Below are 13,465 nucleotides of genomic sequence, written 5' to 3'. Positions count from 1 at the left end.
TCACCCTCCGGATCAATCACTTGAAAGAGGAGCTCTACTGATGTAGGACTTAAATATGCGGGAGAACTTTCATAGAAATTTGCTAGGTTCTTTGCACATAACATGGGTTAAAAGTGGATATTGGTATTGAATCCTTTGAGGTTACCATTTGCGTCTTTGAGCTACACTTTCAGTTATTATGATTGCGCTTACTGTGATAGGCCACGATTTGTTCTTGGAACAGGAAATTTGATTTTAAAAGTTACTGGCGTATTATCTGAAGTCCTCTTAGTGCGCTTTGGTGTATGACTTCTAAAAGATAACGTTGAATGTTTGGGATTGTAAATTTGTTCATGATAAAAGGGATGAGATATGTCTCTATACAGAAATGATTATAACGTTTGAATATATTGCTTTCAACATCAGGGTGCTCTTTGCATTACCTTGTACCTGATTTTCTTGAATTACATAGGAAAATATGTTCTCTAAGAGTTTTATGAAAGTTTTTGTTCAGATTGACATCAGAGTATGGTTCACTAGTGCATAGTTATGTTAAATTAAGATGGTATAGTGGAAATTGTGAAGACAAACAAGAAAAAATGGGGACTCTGCGTTGAAATACTCTTATCCGCTGGTTGTTGATCATAAAGCATCTCCGTGACTGATTTAGTTTCTGCTGCCAACTGTGAATGATTGATGATGTACAATCGAAATTATGGACTGATGTAGGACACTTCGATGAAGATAGTTAGTATTGGGGAATTTTGAGAACTGAAATGTTCAAGAATCAAGGCGTCATTTCATAATATATTGTGTAACTTTAAAAGTTTAAATTACAGACGTCACTTCACCGAATGCGTACTGTGCCATTTATGAAGTTTAGAGCTAACATAACGCAATTACTATTAACTATTTTACAAAAATTTGTGTGACCAGCGTGAATTTTCTTCACTGTCCAACAGCTAGCCAAGTCTTTCCCATTGTTGCTTATTTGGAGAATCCAACAATACTTAAGCGTAGATGGGACACCATCTTTTACCTGATCGCCATTTGCCCAGTAAGGAAAAAATTATAGAAAAATCTTCTCGTGACTTTGTTTTTGTACACCCAGAAAACCTCATATTAAATACAAATATTGTCCTAATTTATATACTCATGTGAACTTCTCCTTATTTTACTCATGTGAGATTTTGGTGGCTTTTCCTTCTCCTTATTTAACTAATGTTGTGAGATTTTGGTCGTTTTTCCAACACTTGTGTATTGATCGGGTTGAAATTTCTGCATAGCTTTATTTTCGATGACATTAGTGCGTTTTGAGGGATTTCTACCTTGCCTTTTGTCACAATTAGTGGTTGAAGTTAGTAAGAGTTGAGTAAATGGTAAAAATTGCAACATTTTATAAGTAAATTTTAGTTGGTTGAAATTGAAAATTTATGGTAATAAGTGATATACACCTTGATAGCTAAATTTTTGGGTAAAAACAATTTATAGAAAAAATTGGATCCGTAATTTATTGAAAATTGAGGGATTAAAATTGAACATTTGAACTTTTTGACCAAATAATAAATAGGGGTAAATATTTAAGACTATAATTATATTTTAACCCTTTTTCTTTTCTTGTATTTTAGTTTTTTTCCTGTTGAGATCGTGTTTCAAGATCACCGTATTAAAAATCATTTTGGGTAATCGTTGAAAAACAATGAGCAAATATCTTCTATCTATTGATAATTCATGGAGAGAGTGGACAAAAGGATATTCCACTTATAAATTTTTAGTAAACTAAAATCTAATTTTCTTTCATTCAGCATTCAAATTTGAACTCACCTTTATTCATTTATCTTTTTCAAAAAAGAAGGGAAAAAGAACCGTTTGATTATTTAGAAACAAATAAATTAATCCGCGGAACTATTACAAATTCTGAGTCACCTCCAGTGATATTGTCTTCTCCTCATCATTCTGGGCATACTCCTTGTGAATTTGGCTGTAAAGGAATTCAAATTTAAGATCATTTAAATTGGCCAAATACTTAATCAACAAATAAACGGACATTAATCGATAAAATTAATTATTTTTTTAGTACAACAAATATGAAGTTAGAAGATTTGAAGCTTTAACGCTAATAACTAAACCTACTCTCCTAGTCTTAGGTTTGTTTAAGAAACGATTCTCATATACAAAACATATTCATATTTTTGAATTAGATATTTTGATAGAGTGGTATTATATGAAATGAGAGGTATGGAGGGTCATACCCAGTAATGGTTTGGGAGAAATAGCATGGAAATATGAGCGGAAGAATTCAGTGTTTTCTTTTTGGAGCTCTCTCCACACTGCAAAAAGAGCATTTAGATTGGAGGGTGAGAGAGTAATTTGGAATTTGGAAATACACAACGTACATGAGAGAGAGTTTGGACCTGTAAGTGTTATGAGAGGGCGAATATTTGCATGGTGAGCCAATGCCTTTGCGCACTCATCCGGGCTCATATGAAGTAGCAAGCATCTCTCTATAAGATGTTGGACCTGCAAGTGCAAATTAAAGACGATATATATATTTGTCCCTAATGTAATAGTAAATAAAATTACGAACTGAGTGCATGCAAGAGAGAGGGAAGAAGGTACCATCCGGATATAGGCATGGGGGTGGCAATGAAAACAAGGGAGAAACTGACCGTGGCTGTAAGAGTACATAATATGAACGGAAAATATTCTCTCTTATCTCAGAAAACTAGAATTGGACAAAAAATGAATAGAATAAATAAAGGTACATATGTTATGTATAGCAAACAAAGGGAAATGTGAAAGAAAGGAGAAGAGAACATATAAATGCTTCATAGGCGCCAAAGAGGAGAAGATATTTGTGAGGTTTTTATAGGAAAAGAGAGAAGGGTTATCCACAGATATCTGAGTGAAGGGCCAAAACAGCACAGGCAATCCAAACCTCATCTTCAACTTCAAATCTCTCTCTCTACCCCCTTAAATTTAATTTCCCTCCAATCATTAATTTAACCACCGCTTTAAATTCATGTCGTCACTCCCCAGAATGGACTCATGAACTGTTCATCTCCTGTCCTGTTTAAATTCACCCCGGCCCTTATCTTACAACTTACAACTTACAACTTACAACTTACAAGCTGCAGCTTCATGATTTATAATTGATATCTCCAAGCTGGGGAGGTTCTCTGGATCTCATATTCCTCACCTCAGCTGCAATGGTCCACTAAATAGTACGTCCATAGACACATCGAGAAGGTAGCAAGCACATTTAAAGATGGTTTGGTTAAGTTTTTAGTGTACACTCATAAGCCACGTTGTCTCCTGTTTTAACATATATTTGAAATCGAATCGCCCTTTCCTGATTTCAATTGCTATTTACAGGCCTTTTTTCCACTATGTGATAGTGATTCTTTCTCCCTCTCTCTAGGGGTGATGGGGATTGACGAGAACACTTCCATCATCAAATTCAGAAAAATGTTCCTTTTTTTCTTTTTTCCTAGAATACTAAAATAGTTTGATACCCGATAAGCTTGTATATATATACACAACTCTTTTCTATAGGATAAATGTACTAAAATCATACGATTGTCCCGTAAAATTAGTCGAGGTATATCCACAAATATCAAAAAATAGATAAATACATAAATATAATAAGAAGGCAAGGAATTGGAAAACCTGGTGAGAAATTTGTGATACGTTATTACGTCTCTAACACATCAATTTTAGTTGCTGTTGTCTTTTCTTACTGAATACTAATTTCAGATGAGGCGTTACATGAACCACTTCCACTGTCTTCCCACTTGAATTGCCTTCAAAGTTTCAACGTCTACCCAACATTTTAGTACTCTTACACTCTACTCACCTCACCATCTCTTCTCTTCTCTGGGTTCTTTAATTCTGTAATTAAACTACATTCATTACTAATAATGGCCTTTCCACGAAATCCTTACAACTTAACAAATATCGACCTCAAGACTATATAACTTTCTTTGACTAAATCTCAGGACAGCATTTGGTTACTCAAACAATAATAAAGCGGGGCAATCGTGTTTGAACTTGTAATCATTTTCTTTCTCATTCAATCCTATGGCTCCTACCACTGGACTTCAAACCCCCCAAATGTGTAGAATCAATCATGTGAATGTCAGCAGAATTGATACAAGAACATCAACCCAGATCCTGTGAGGGAATTATTTCAAGTGATGAAACAACCCCGAGCTTCATATTATGGCAGGCTTCCACCCGACAAATATGCAAAAAACATGCTAACTGCCCTGTGCTCATGCTCGCACTCAAAGTCACTAATTACCACATGCATTCGCTTTTCAAAGATCAAGAGTATGCTTATGGACGGCGACGCTCATCCACAAGTAGATCACTTCAATTCGTGCTGTCAAAAAAATCATTCTGAAAAACAAAAATTTTGTTTTCAAAACGATTTCCCAAAAAAGAACCCCCTGGTTTCAGCAGTGGACATTGGAATTATCATCTTAGATGCCTGTGTTCACAAATTATCATCTAAACAAGACAAATATATGAAAATCTTGATAATAAAATTTTGGAATGACATCAAGCACAGAGAAACATGAAACACAGAGAAACAATGGACCCTCCCTAACTACATCCTCGGTAGTCTAGTATAAAGATGGTTCGACTCTAATTTATAAGTCATACATCCAGTCGGACAACAAAATCTAAAACATAACTGTAGGATCAATACAACTCTTTCATAATTCTATACATTCTGTGAATTGCAAAACAAACCAGAAAACAAGTTCACACAATTCCAGATTACCAAAATAATATACAGAACAAACTAAAGCTTCTGGGCCCGTGGGAAAAATATACTGAGTATACATCCTATTGTAGGTTTTTACTAAATGACCACATCTATTAATCAACAATGAGAAACCAATAGCGCATTTAGAATAGCAGGTGCAACATAAACATTCGATATTTATACTATTAGGTCTCTAGATAATGCAGATACAGACAGCCTTCCACCGGGTCAGTTAAGTGAAGGGAACTCTTTCCCAGCATAACTAACTACTTCCCTTTTTCTCTTTGCTAACATCAACATGCCAAAAGTTACATAATTGTGATATATAACTGGTAGAGACCTAAAAACACTTCACAATTAAATATTTGGGTTCGTATAAATCAACAAGTAAACAAAGCAGGACGGCAACACAGCTTAACTTGAGTCCTGCACTGAATCTTCCTACACATTCTCTTTTTCTCTTAACTGGACCCAGAAACCATAAAACCCAAATACTGACTGCTGCACACGAATAAGCAGAAACTTGTCCCCGGCCTAACTGGTATCAGACTTATCCAAAGCTGTAAGAGAAAACAACTGAGGTGTAAAAGAAAGGCAGCGACTAATAGAAGTAGGCTAAAGTAAGTGTACATCAACAGACAACTCGTGCATGAATGTAGAGAAAGAGAGAGAAATTACTGTTGTAATTAAGAAGCTTTTCGATAAGGTCTACATGAGTCATGAGCATTCGCCTACAGCAGTAGCGAACCAAGCCCAGTGCATCGAGAGCATCTCTAATACAAGAAAAAACGCATCAGCATCATCTTTACATAGCAAGGTTAAAGGTTAGATATCGTACATTGACCAGGCAATCTTCAAAGTCCAGAAGGAATTTGAGAGAGAAATTTTAGAGTGAGAACTTAAAATGACAAGAAAAGGGGAGGCTACATCCGTACCCTTCAGAATAGTCTGCCTGTAGAAGATCAAGGTAATGATCCCATTTGTTTCCAATCACCTGACAAATTACAAATTCAAAAATTTATCGTGCTCGTAAGCAGCAAACCAAAGATAAAGATAGTTGCACACAAGAAAACAGAAAAAACGCAAATTTGCAGAAGAGGCTCCCACATAGGAGTATAAGTAGAAGGTAGTTAAACTAAAAATTGAATTTATTTCTCCATGGCTTACCTTTCCGCAAGTGAAGCAACGTACTGGGATGATCATCTTCGCTTTCTGCCCTAGCCCGGGGTTCCGACGCTGCCTCACTATTCAACCGCCTTCCTAGGGCTCTGAGAGGGTTTTTCTTCGCGTTGTAACCTTTGGTAAATGGAAGCACATTTTATTTGGGCTCTGAGCTACCAGCCCATTTAGCAATGGACATTCCCCTTCCTGGCCCAAAGTTTTCAACAGTCATTCCATGTTTTATTTTTTATTTATTTTTCTTTTAAATCTAAAGACAGAACAGAACTACGTAGTAACATTGAACTTCTTCTTTTAAAGATATCATTTTTCAGTGAAAAATGAAAAATAAGATATCGAGATTCGTTGAGGTAGTATATTTGTAATAAAAAACAGAGAGTATATTTACAGATATAATTATATTACTAAATTATAGTAAATAAAAATAAGAATGAATTGAAGGAGATATTTTGTATGCGATAATATTGCTAGATGTGTGATTATTGGTGGGATTTTGGTCGGACATCTAACACATTTAAATGGAATTAATTGGTATGAAAGAGAATAATTGGATCTTGGGAGTGGGTGTTATAAAATTGAAATTGGTTTATGGATTTGGGATTGGAGGTTGGAGGTTGGATGAGTGATTGAAGAAGTCTGAAAGCAGCTATTGGATTTAGGTTTGATTTGGTCAATAGAAAGAATGGTTAAGGAATAAGGATGGTAGTATTGCTTTTATTTGAATAAATGAACACGCATAGTGTCACAATCGCACCTTTTCGAAGCAGCTCGAGCGATTGTGCGGCACTTGCTCTAGCTCAAACGAGCAAGTCAGCCAGGAAAAACTGTAAGTTGCGAACAATCTCGGTCGTGGGTCTAGCCTCCGCTCACGTTTTAGGAGAAAATTGGTTTTAGAAAACGTGAGAGAGAAAAACAGTTGAAAACATCTTTAAAACAAGCATTGTAGACATTGGATGCAAGAAAGTATACAACGCTTGGTCGGGGGGAGGTTTGATGACTACTTGGTCCCCCCTAAGGTACATTATAAGGCATTTTTGGTGTGGCAGGTGTAGACGTCCTAAGTGGCGAGGAGTCACTCGGTGGCCTACAGGGCCCGTGTGAACTCCGATTGGCTTGAAATTTGGCGTGCTTACATATCCTACTAATACACACCTAGTTCCAAAGCCGCTCGGCCAAATTCCACCTACCACCCCAAAAACCCGATACAAGAAAATTACACTAGAAAGCTTTAAGGACATGAAAGGAAAGCGAGTGGTGAGGATGGTTTGGACATGCGGCCATGGGTAACACACCCTGGACAAGCATGCCCACAACACATAGCATACCCACACGGTCACGCACAGACACGCGTTGGCTTGTTGTGGGTCAACAAAGTTGGCCTTGGCCTATCACATTCAATATTCGTATGCACGAAAAACAAAACACACACAAAAATGGACCCCCCACACTCTCCCTCACAATCTTCAAATCTCCTCTTCCCCCATCAACTTGTCAACGGATTTTAGGGGTTCTCTACTAAACTACATACATTTTTTTCCTTCAAAACCAAATGTTGTATTTCTTTCTAAAATTTTAAAATATCAAACAATCATATTACTGCAAACAGATTACATTAAATGAGAATTTTGCAGAGCATGTGTAGCAAATTTGAACAAAAATTCCCATATAAATTAAAATGACCCTGAGTATAAAAAAGAATTAATCTTTTACACTTTTAATTTTATGTTCAATAATATATTTAACAGTTGTATGACACACCATGATTGTCACATAAATGTTAACGAAGTTAACAATATTACATAATTATGGGGTGAGAGACATGAACCTACTACTTCTAGTAGGGCATTTGCAACAAATAAACTTGACAATAATTTGTTAGATACGTAATAAAAATTTTATAGAAAAATTAGCATTGGCTATGTTCAAGTTCAATGACAATAACTTGTTAGACAAAAAATATAAAAAATTTAAATTTTGTCGATGACAATTTCATTTTGAGTTTTCAAATTTTCAAAATGTAGGGTGCTTCACAATGTATATTATTTGCTTTTCTTGAAAATAGAATCATAAGTCAAATTTAGAGAAAAAAGATATAAAAAACATGATTGATTTCTTAGCCAATTTAAAAAACAAAAATAAGTTTTTTTTTTTTTTTGAAAAAATTATTTACTTTTTAGTTTATAAAATTTAGATTGAAGTTTAAAAATATATTGAAACAATATATAACAAAACAAATAAATATATAATTTTTAAAAAACATTAAAGTAAAGGGTAATCAGAAAACTATTTAGAAGTTGTTAAAAATATAATAAATACATAAATTAAATAGACATAAGTATTAAATTTAGACACATATTTTAAAAAAATTAAAATTTATTTACCATATTTATAATTTAACAACAAATTATTTGAATAATGTTAGTGCATAATGAAATAGTTTGACCTAACTCATACAATAAATGAGCAGATTTACTTAAAAAATAAAAAGTCCACTTTGGAAGCTAACTGCCTAATTGAAAATTGGCCATAAAATAAATTGGAGGTCTTTTAAAAAATAAATAAAATAATAATAAAAATGGTAGGTTGTTTAAGAAGAATGTCGCCTTGATATTGGTCAAACCAATACGAGTGTGGCCCAGTGATTCCTTTCAAAATTTCAAATTTTTACTTCTATATTTATGTAATACGAGATTCCTCCCATACATATTTAAGTCGACAATAATCATGTAACATCTCAATAATAAATTAGGACATACTCGTTAGATTTTTCTAATCAAATAGTGGCAAAAGTTTGTATAGCTTATGAATTGTAATCGGAAAGAAAGAGGAGAATATAATAGTCAAGAAAATAGAATAGGAAAAAAGGGAGGGATGAGGAGGGAGTAAAAAAGAGGGATAAATAATAATAAATGCAATGGGGATGAAGATGGTGACCCGCAAATCGGGGAATGGAGATCCGTGAACAGAGCAGGTTGTCGCTTCGCTAGAAATGCAAATGCGAAAGCAAAAGCAAAAGTAAGAGCGCGCCAAAAAAACAAAACACAGAGAGAGATTAAGGTGGGCCCGCCGAGACCAGGCCACACAGCCCCAACTTCCACCTTATTCTTCTTTCTTTTTATTTCCCGCCCCTTTCTCTTCTCTACAGTGTGTTTCTGCACTCAATTATTTATTTTATTTAATTCTGGTTGATGGTCCTCGCTCTCCCACCCCCTACTCCTACTCTACTCCATCTCCCATCAACATTTTCTCTCTATATCAAAATTCTAATTTTTTTGTTTTACCATCTCCAACTCCATCTATAATACCTTCTTCAATTTCGTTTTATTTTATTATATATCCCTTCTCATGTTTTATTATATCTTTTTAATCGAAACAATCATTTCAAAATGTTATTATTATCATTTTCATTTAAATCTACGCGAATATATCTAAATAGTAATTGACAGAGGTTGGAGGTTCGACTCCACATCTGTCAAATTATTGTACTAAAAAAATTTTTACCATTTTTATTAATATTACACATCTCATCTATTCATATTTACTGATGGTTTAATATTTAGACCAAATAATTATAAAAAAATTCACTTACATTAAAATACTATTCATATTCTTCAACCATTTACTACCCTTCTCGTTACATTATGAAATTTTAAAATAAAATAAAAAAAACTCAAATATAATATCTAAAAGAAAATTTTTAAGTCTTTAATATTTTTACACTACAAAAGACCTTTAATAATTACTTCACTAAGTTTATTATTTTAAAACTGCATCCTTACCACAAACACTAGTAAGTTTATGTCAAATTACATGGTGGTTTCAAGGACAACATGACTTACCACAAATATCTTGAGGAATTATGATAAAAGCTCACACGAATATCTCATTCGTCCTCTCTGTGTAAATAATAATAATGACCAGACCACATTACCAAATATTCTAAAATAGAGAGACAGGGGTAATTAAGTAAAATGGTCCTATGACATACCAATTCAAAATGGGGGTGAGAAAAAGAAATATAATTTACAGTTGTATTGTCAGCAAGCAAAGCACACATTCTCGAACAATTCTCAAAACGCCATCTTCGCTGTTTGGTTACCATCTTTATTAAATTTATCCTAATTTTTCAAAAATCAAGACAAAATTAAAATCGACGAACGTTAAGAAATTGATATATTATCGAATATTTTAAATATTAATTAAATAAACGTGGGGCGTGAACAGAAATTGCAGAAATTGTTGCGCCAGTGCGAGTAGAGGGAGTGATCTTCTTCTTCGTTGCCACCGATGCAGCAAATCTGTAATAAAACGATAGAATGCAATGAAATTAAAAGTAAAAAAAAGAAAGGAAAAAGAAAAAAAGAGGTAAAAAATTGACCGCCTTGGAGTTGGAGGGGTGGGGTCCAGGAATGGTGTGTTAAATTCGTGGGTTGGGTTATTATCAGCTTTAATTTTCTTCCACTGTCTTCCTTCCTTCCCTTAGGAATGGGTTTGGCTTCCATAATTTGTGTTCCGTAAAAAGAAAATAAATAAATATAAAGAAAAAAGGAACGGAAATCCGTTTGCGTAACCACTACCACCGATTCATTCATTTCATTCTAATAAATTTTCCACTCCCACCGCACCACCTCCCTACAATTTCTCTTCCTCTCTCTCCTATAATTCTTCATCTTCTTCCTCATCTTCTTCGTCGGTTACCACTCCTCCACCCTCCATCCATCTCTCCCCTTCCTTCTTTATATTTCTAGATCCTATCAATCGCCGATGATCACCGTTTCCGCCATTTGATTCTGCACATATACATATATGTCTTCCAGGTACTTTTTTTTATTTGTAATTTCTATTTCATTTTTTCGTTTTTCTGTATCTGTTCTACGTTCATGCGAATTATGTGGATAAACCTGTGCGGGCGTTTTATGGCAGGATCTGGAAATCATATTTGTTCTCATCTGATTATGCCCAAATGACTTTCTTGTTCAGGTAACCTCTATTATGCCTTTTCCTTGTTTCCTTCCGTGTTTTAGAGTGTAGGTTGCGTTTGCATCCTTGATAAAGTCGTGCCTGATATGGAAAATTTCGAATTCGTAATAAATCCGTGGATTATGATATGCTTTTCCTTGTGAAAGTTGTTAGATTGCTCTTCTTTTCTCAATACATCTACGTTATTCGATTCCGGTCAAACTTGCTCATCAATCTTCATAACTTTCCTGATTTTGAGACCCTGGCACTTATGATACACTGAACTTTATCTATTTTCCTATGCCATACCCGTATGCTTTTTCCTGCTAATGTTTTTCCCGATTGTCTGGATATGTTTTTGAAATAGAACTTCTGATGTTATTTTCTGATCTCTGTCTTTCTACTGCTGTGTATGAAATTTGTTTTTGCCTTGGAAGTTGATGTTTATGTTTTACTTTCTGCTATTAAGATTTGTAAGGAAAATTGTATGATAGGTAGTTTCTTGTACTTTTGCTTATTTGGATGGATTGTAATTCTAAGTAAATGTTATGAATTACTAGATTTTGGAAGATTACTGATTCCCTATTATCGGAGATTCGAACATTGAATAAGTTTCAAGTAATGGATTATTTTACATCTATATTGTAGAAGAATATATTGAAGATGTAAGGCCCCTATTTTTAATGTTTTATTTGGAAAAAATTCACGAAGAAGCCCTTGTGACAATGCTGGTCTTATTAAGAACTTGCTTCATCCAAGATTTTTTGTATTTCTGTAAATCAACTGATTGGTTCCTGTTATTTTGTCCGATGTTTCTCAAAGTAATTTGAAATTGAGGTGCTTCAATATCTGAAGCATGTTTCATATTTAGGTAGTGTACTAGTTCATAATGTCGTTATCACTTTATTCTATTACTGAAAGAGATTATTAAGACTGTTGTCCCCTTTTGCAGGTGGTGAATTCCCATACCATTGGTATTTTAAACTTCACATTACCTTAAGTTCATCTGTTTTATTCCGGAGAAAATGTTGGGTGGTGACAATGGCAATGCCTTGCTTCCCATTTTCCTGGATGAAAATCGAACTCAGTATCAAAGTAATGCTTCTGGTCAGCTGCAGCTATTTGGAAATTGTGAGTTGTTTTTTCTGTTTCTTAGAAATCTGATTTCAACTTAATTCATTCCATATATTTTGTTATTATGTTTAACCATTAAAAATTATTTGAGTTAAAGTTTGATCAGTAGAAGATTTAACGAGATCAATCTGAACTTGTTAAATGTCCTTTAGTTGTCACGTCTCTAATAAAATTCACAATTTATATTGTAGTTCCCGTTAGCTGTGGAATTGAGCCTGTAAATTATTTTGGAAGTGAGCAAATGGCTCATATGCTCCGCCCTAACAAAAGAAGTAGGGAAGTAGAAGATTTCTCAAGACAGCAGAAGCTTCAGATTTCCTTAAATTATAACGCCTGTCCAGATGATGCTGATCGTTCAGCAAACATTAGAAACCCAAATGCCGTGTCAACAGGTTTAAGGCTATCGTATGATGATGATGAACACAACTCCTCTGTTACTACTGCAAGTGGAAGTATAACAGCGGCACCTTCCATCATCTTTTCACTTGGTGATAATATCAGGACTGAGATTGATAGACAAAAGGAAGAGTTTGATCAGTATATTAAAATTCAGGTACTTCTAAACTCCTCGGAGTTTCTAGGACTTATTCCTCGTCTGGATCTTTACAAGAGCACATGGGGATAAAACTAGTATAGTTTATGATGAGGTTTCCTGGAAGATGTTTCTGGTCAAAGTCTAATTGGTTTATGAACTATGTATTACTATTTATAGCATTAACTTCACACGATGCCTGCCAAATGGTGCTCATGTTGAAGTATTCTTCAATGCGGTTGATTCAATTGATCTGTGGTTTTAAAATTTTCATATGCCTTACAAACAGGAAGAACATTTGGCAAAGGGTATAAGGGACATGAAGCAGAGACATACGGCCTCGTTTCTTAATGCAATAGAGAAAGGGATCGGGAGGAAACTACATGAGAAGGATGTTGAAATTGAGAATATGAACCGTAAAAACAGGGAACTAGTGGAGAGAATAAAGCAGGTTGCGACGGAAGCCCAGAATTGGCATAGCAGAGCTAAATACAATGAATCAGTGGTAAATGTCCTGAAAAACAATCTCCAGCATGCTATCTCGCAGGGTGGGGACCAAGCAAAGGAAGGATTCGGAGACAGTGAGGTGGATGATGCTGCCTCACACGTTGATCCAAACAATTACCTTAGTGTTCCAGGAGGGAATGTGAAATCTTGTACCAGGAATTTACCAGGCTTCAAGGAGCACATGATTTGCAGAGCATGCAAGGCAAAAGAGGTTTCCATCCTACTCATGCCTTGTAGACACCTTTGTTTGTGTAAAGATTGTGATGGACTTGTAAATGTCTGTCCTGTCTGTCAGTTGATCAAAACGGCTGGCATTCAAGTGTATTTGTCCTAAATTATAATCATACCAAATTGGAAAAGAAAATCTTGCTATCCTTCTGTATGTATGATACATATACCTG

General features: G+C 34.8%; 3 protein-coding genes across 3 annotated transcripts; 1 reads left to right on the top strand and 2 right to left on the bottom strand.

Annotated features, from left to right (window-relative positions):
* Nucleotides 1–1,786: 1,786 nt before the first annotated feature.
* Nucleotides 1,787–3,474, bottom strand: LOC111005125 (uncharacterized). The gene is made up of 4 exons (XM_022276518.2): nucleotides 2,599–3,474; nucleotides 2,394–2,499; nucleotides 2,232–2,309; nucleotides 1,787–1,960 (listed from the first exon to the last, which is right to left on the bottom strand). Exons 1-4 carry the CDS (start codon nucleotides 2,665–2,667, stop codon nucleotides 1,902–1,904), a joined length of 312 nt encoding a protein of 103 aa, XP_022132210.1. The 5' UTR covers nucleotides 2,668–3,474; the 3' UTR covers nucleotides 1,787–1,901.
* A 1,435-nt stretch (nucleotides 3,475–4,909) lies between these two features.
* Nucleotides 4,910–6,078, bottom strand: LOC111005126 (DNA-directed RNA polymerases I, II, and III subunit RPABC5). Its single transcript, XM_022276519.2, has 4 exons — nucleotides 5,921–6,078; nucleotides 5,689–5,747; nucleotides 5,432–5,526; nucleotides 4,910–5,313 (listed from the first exon to the last, which is right to left on the bottom strand). Exons 1-4 carry the CDS (start codon nucleotides 5,954–5,956, stop codon nucleotides 5,288–5,290), a joined length of 216 nt encoding a protein of 71 aa, XP_022132211.1. The 5' UTR covers nucleotides 5,957–6,078; the 3' UTR covers nucleotides 4,910–5,287.
* Nucleotides 6,079–10,416: 4,338 nt separating this feature from the next.
* Nucleotides 10,417–13,438, top strand: LOC111005133 (SBP (S-ribonuclease binding protein) family protein). Its single transcript, XM_022276525.2, has 5 exons — nucleotides 10,417–10,749; nucleotides 10,856–10,912; nucleotides 11,844–12,022; nucleotides 12,217–12,578; nucleotides 12,847–13,438. Exons 3-5 carry the CDS (start codon nucleotides 11,917–11,919, stop codon nucleotides 13,396–13,398), a joined length of 1,020 nt encoding a protein of 339 aa, XP_022132217.1. The 5' UTR covers nucleotides 10,417–10,749; nucleotides 10,856–10,912; nucleotides 11,844–11,916; the 3' UTR covers nucleotides 13,399–13,438.
* Nucleotides 13,439–13,465: the final 27 nt, after the last annotated feature.

Source organism: Momordica charantia (assembly GCF_013281855.1).
Source record: "Momordica charantia cultivar OHB3-1 chromosome 8 unlocalized genomic scaffold, Mcharantia_2.0 BLBB01000008.1, whole genome shotgun sequence".
Classification (NCBI taxonomy): Eukaryota; Viridiplantae; Streptophyta; class Magnoliopsida; order Cucurbitales; family Cucurbitaceae; genus Momordica; species Momordica charantia.
Note: the sequence above shows the minus strand (reverse complement) of the source record. Positions and strands in the feature narration are given on the sequence as shown.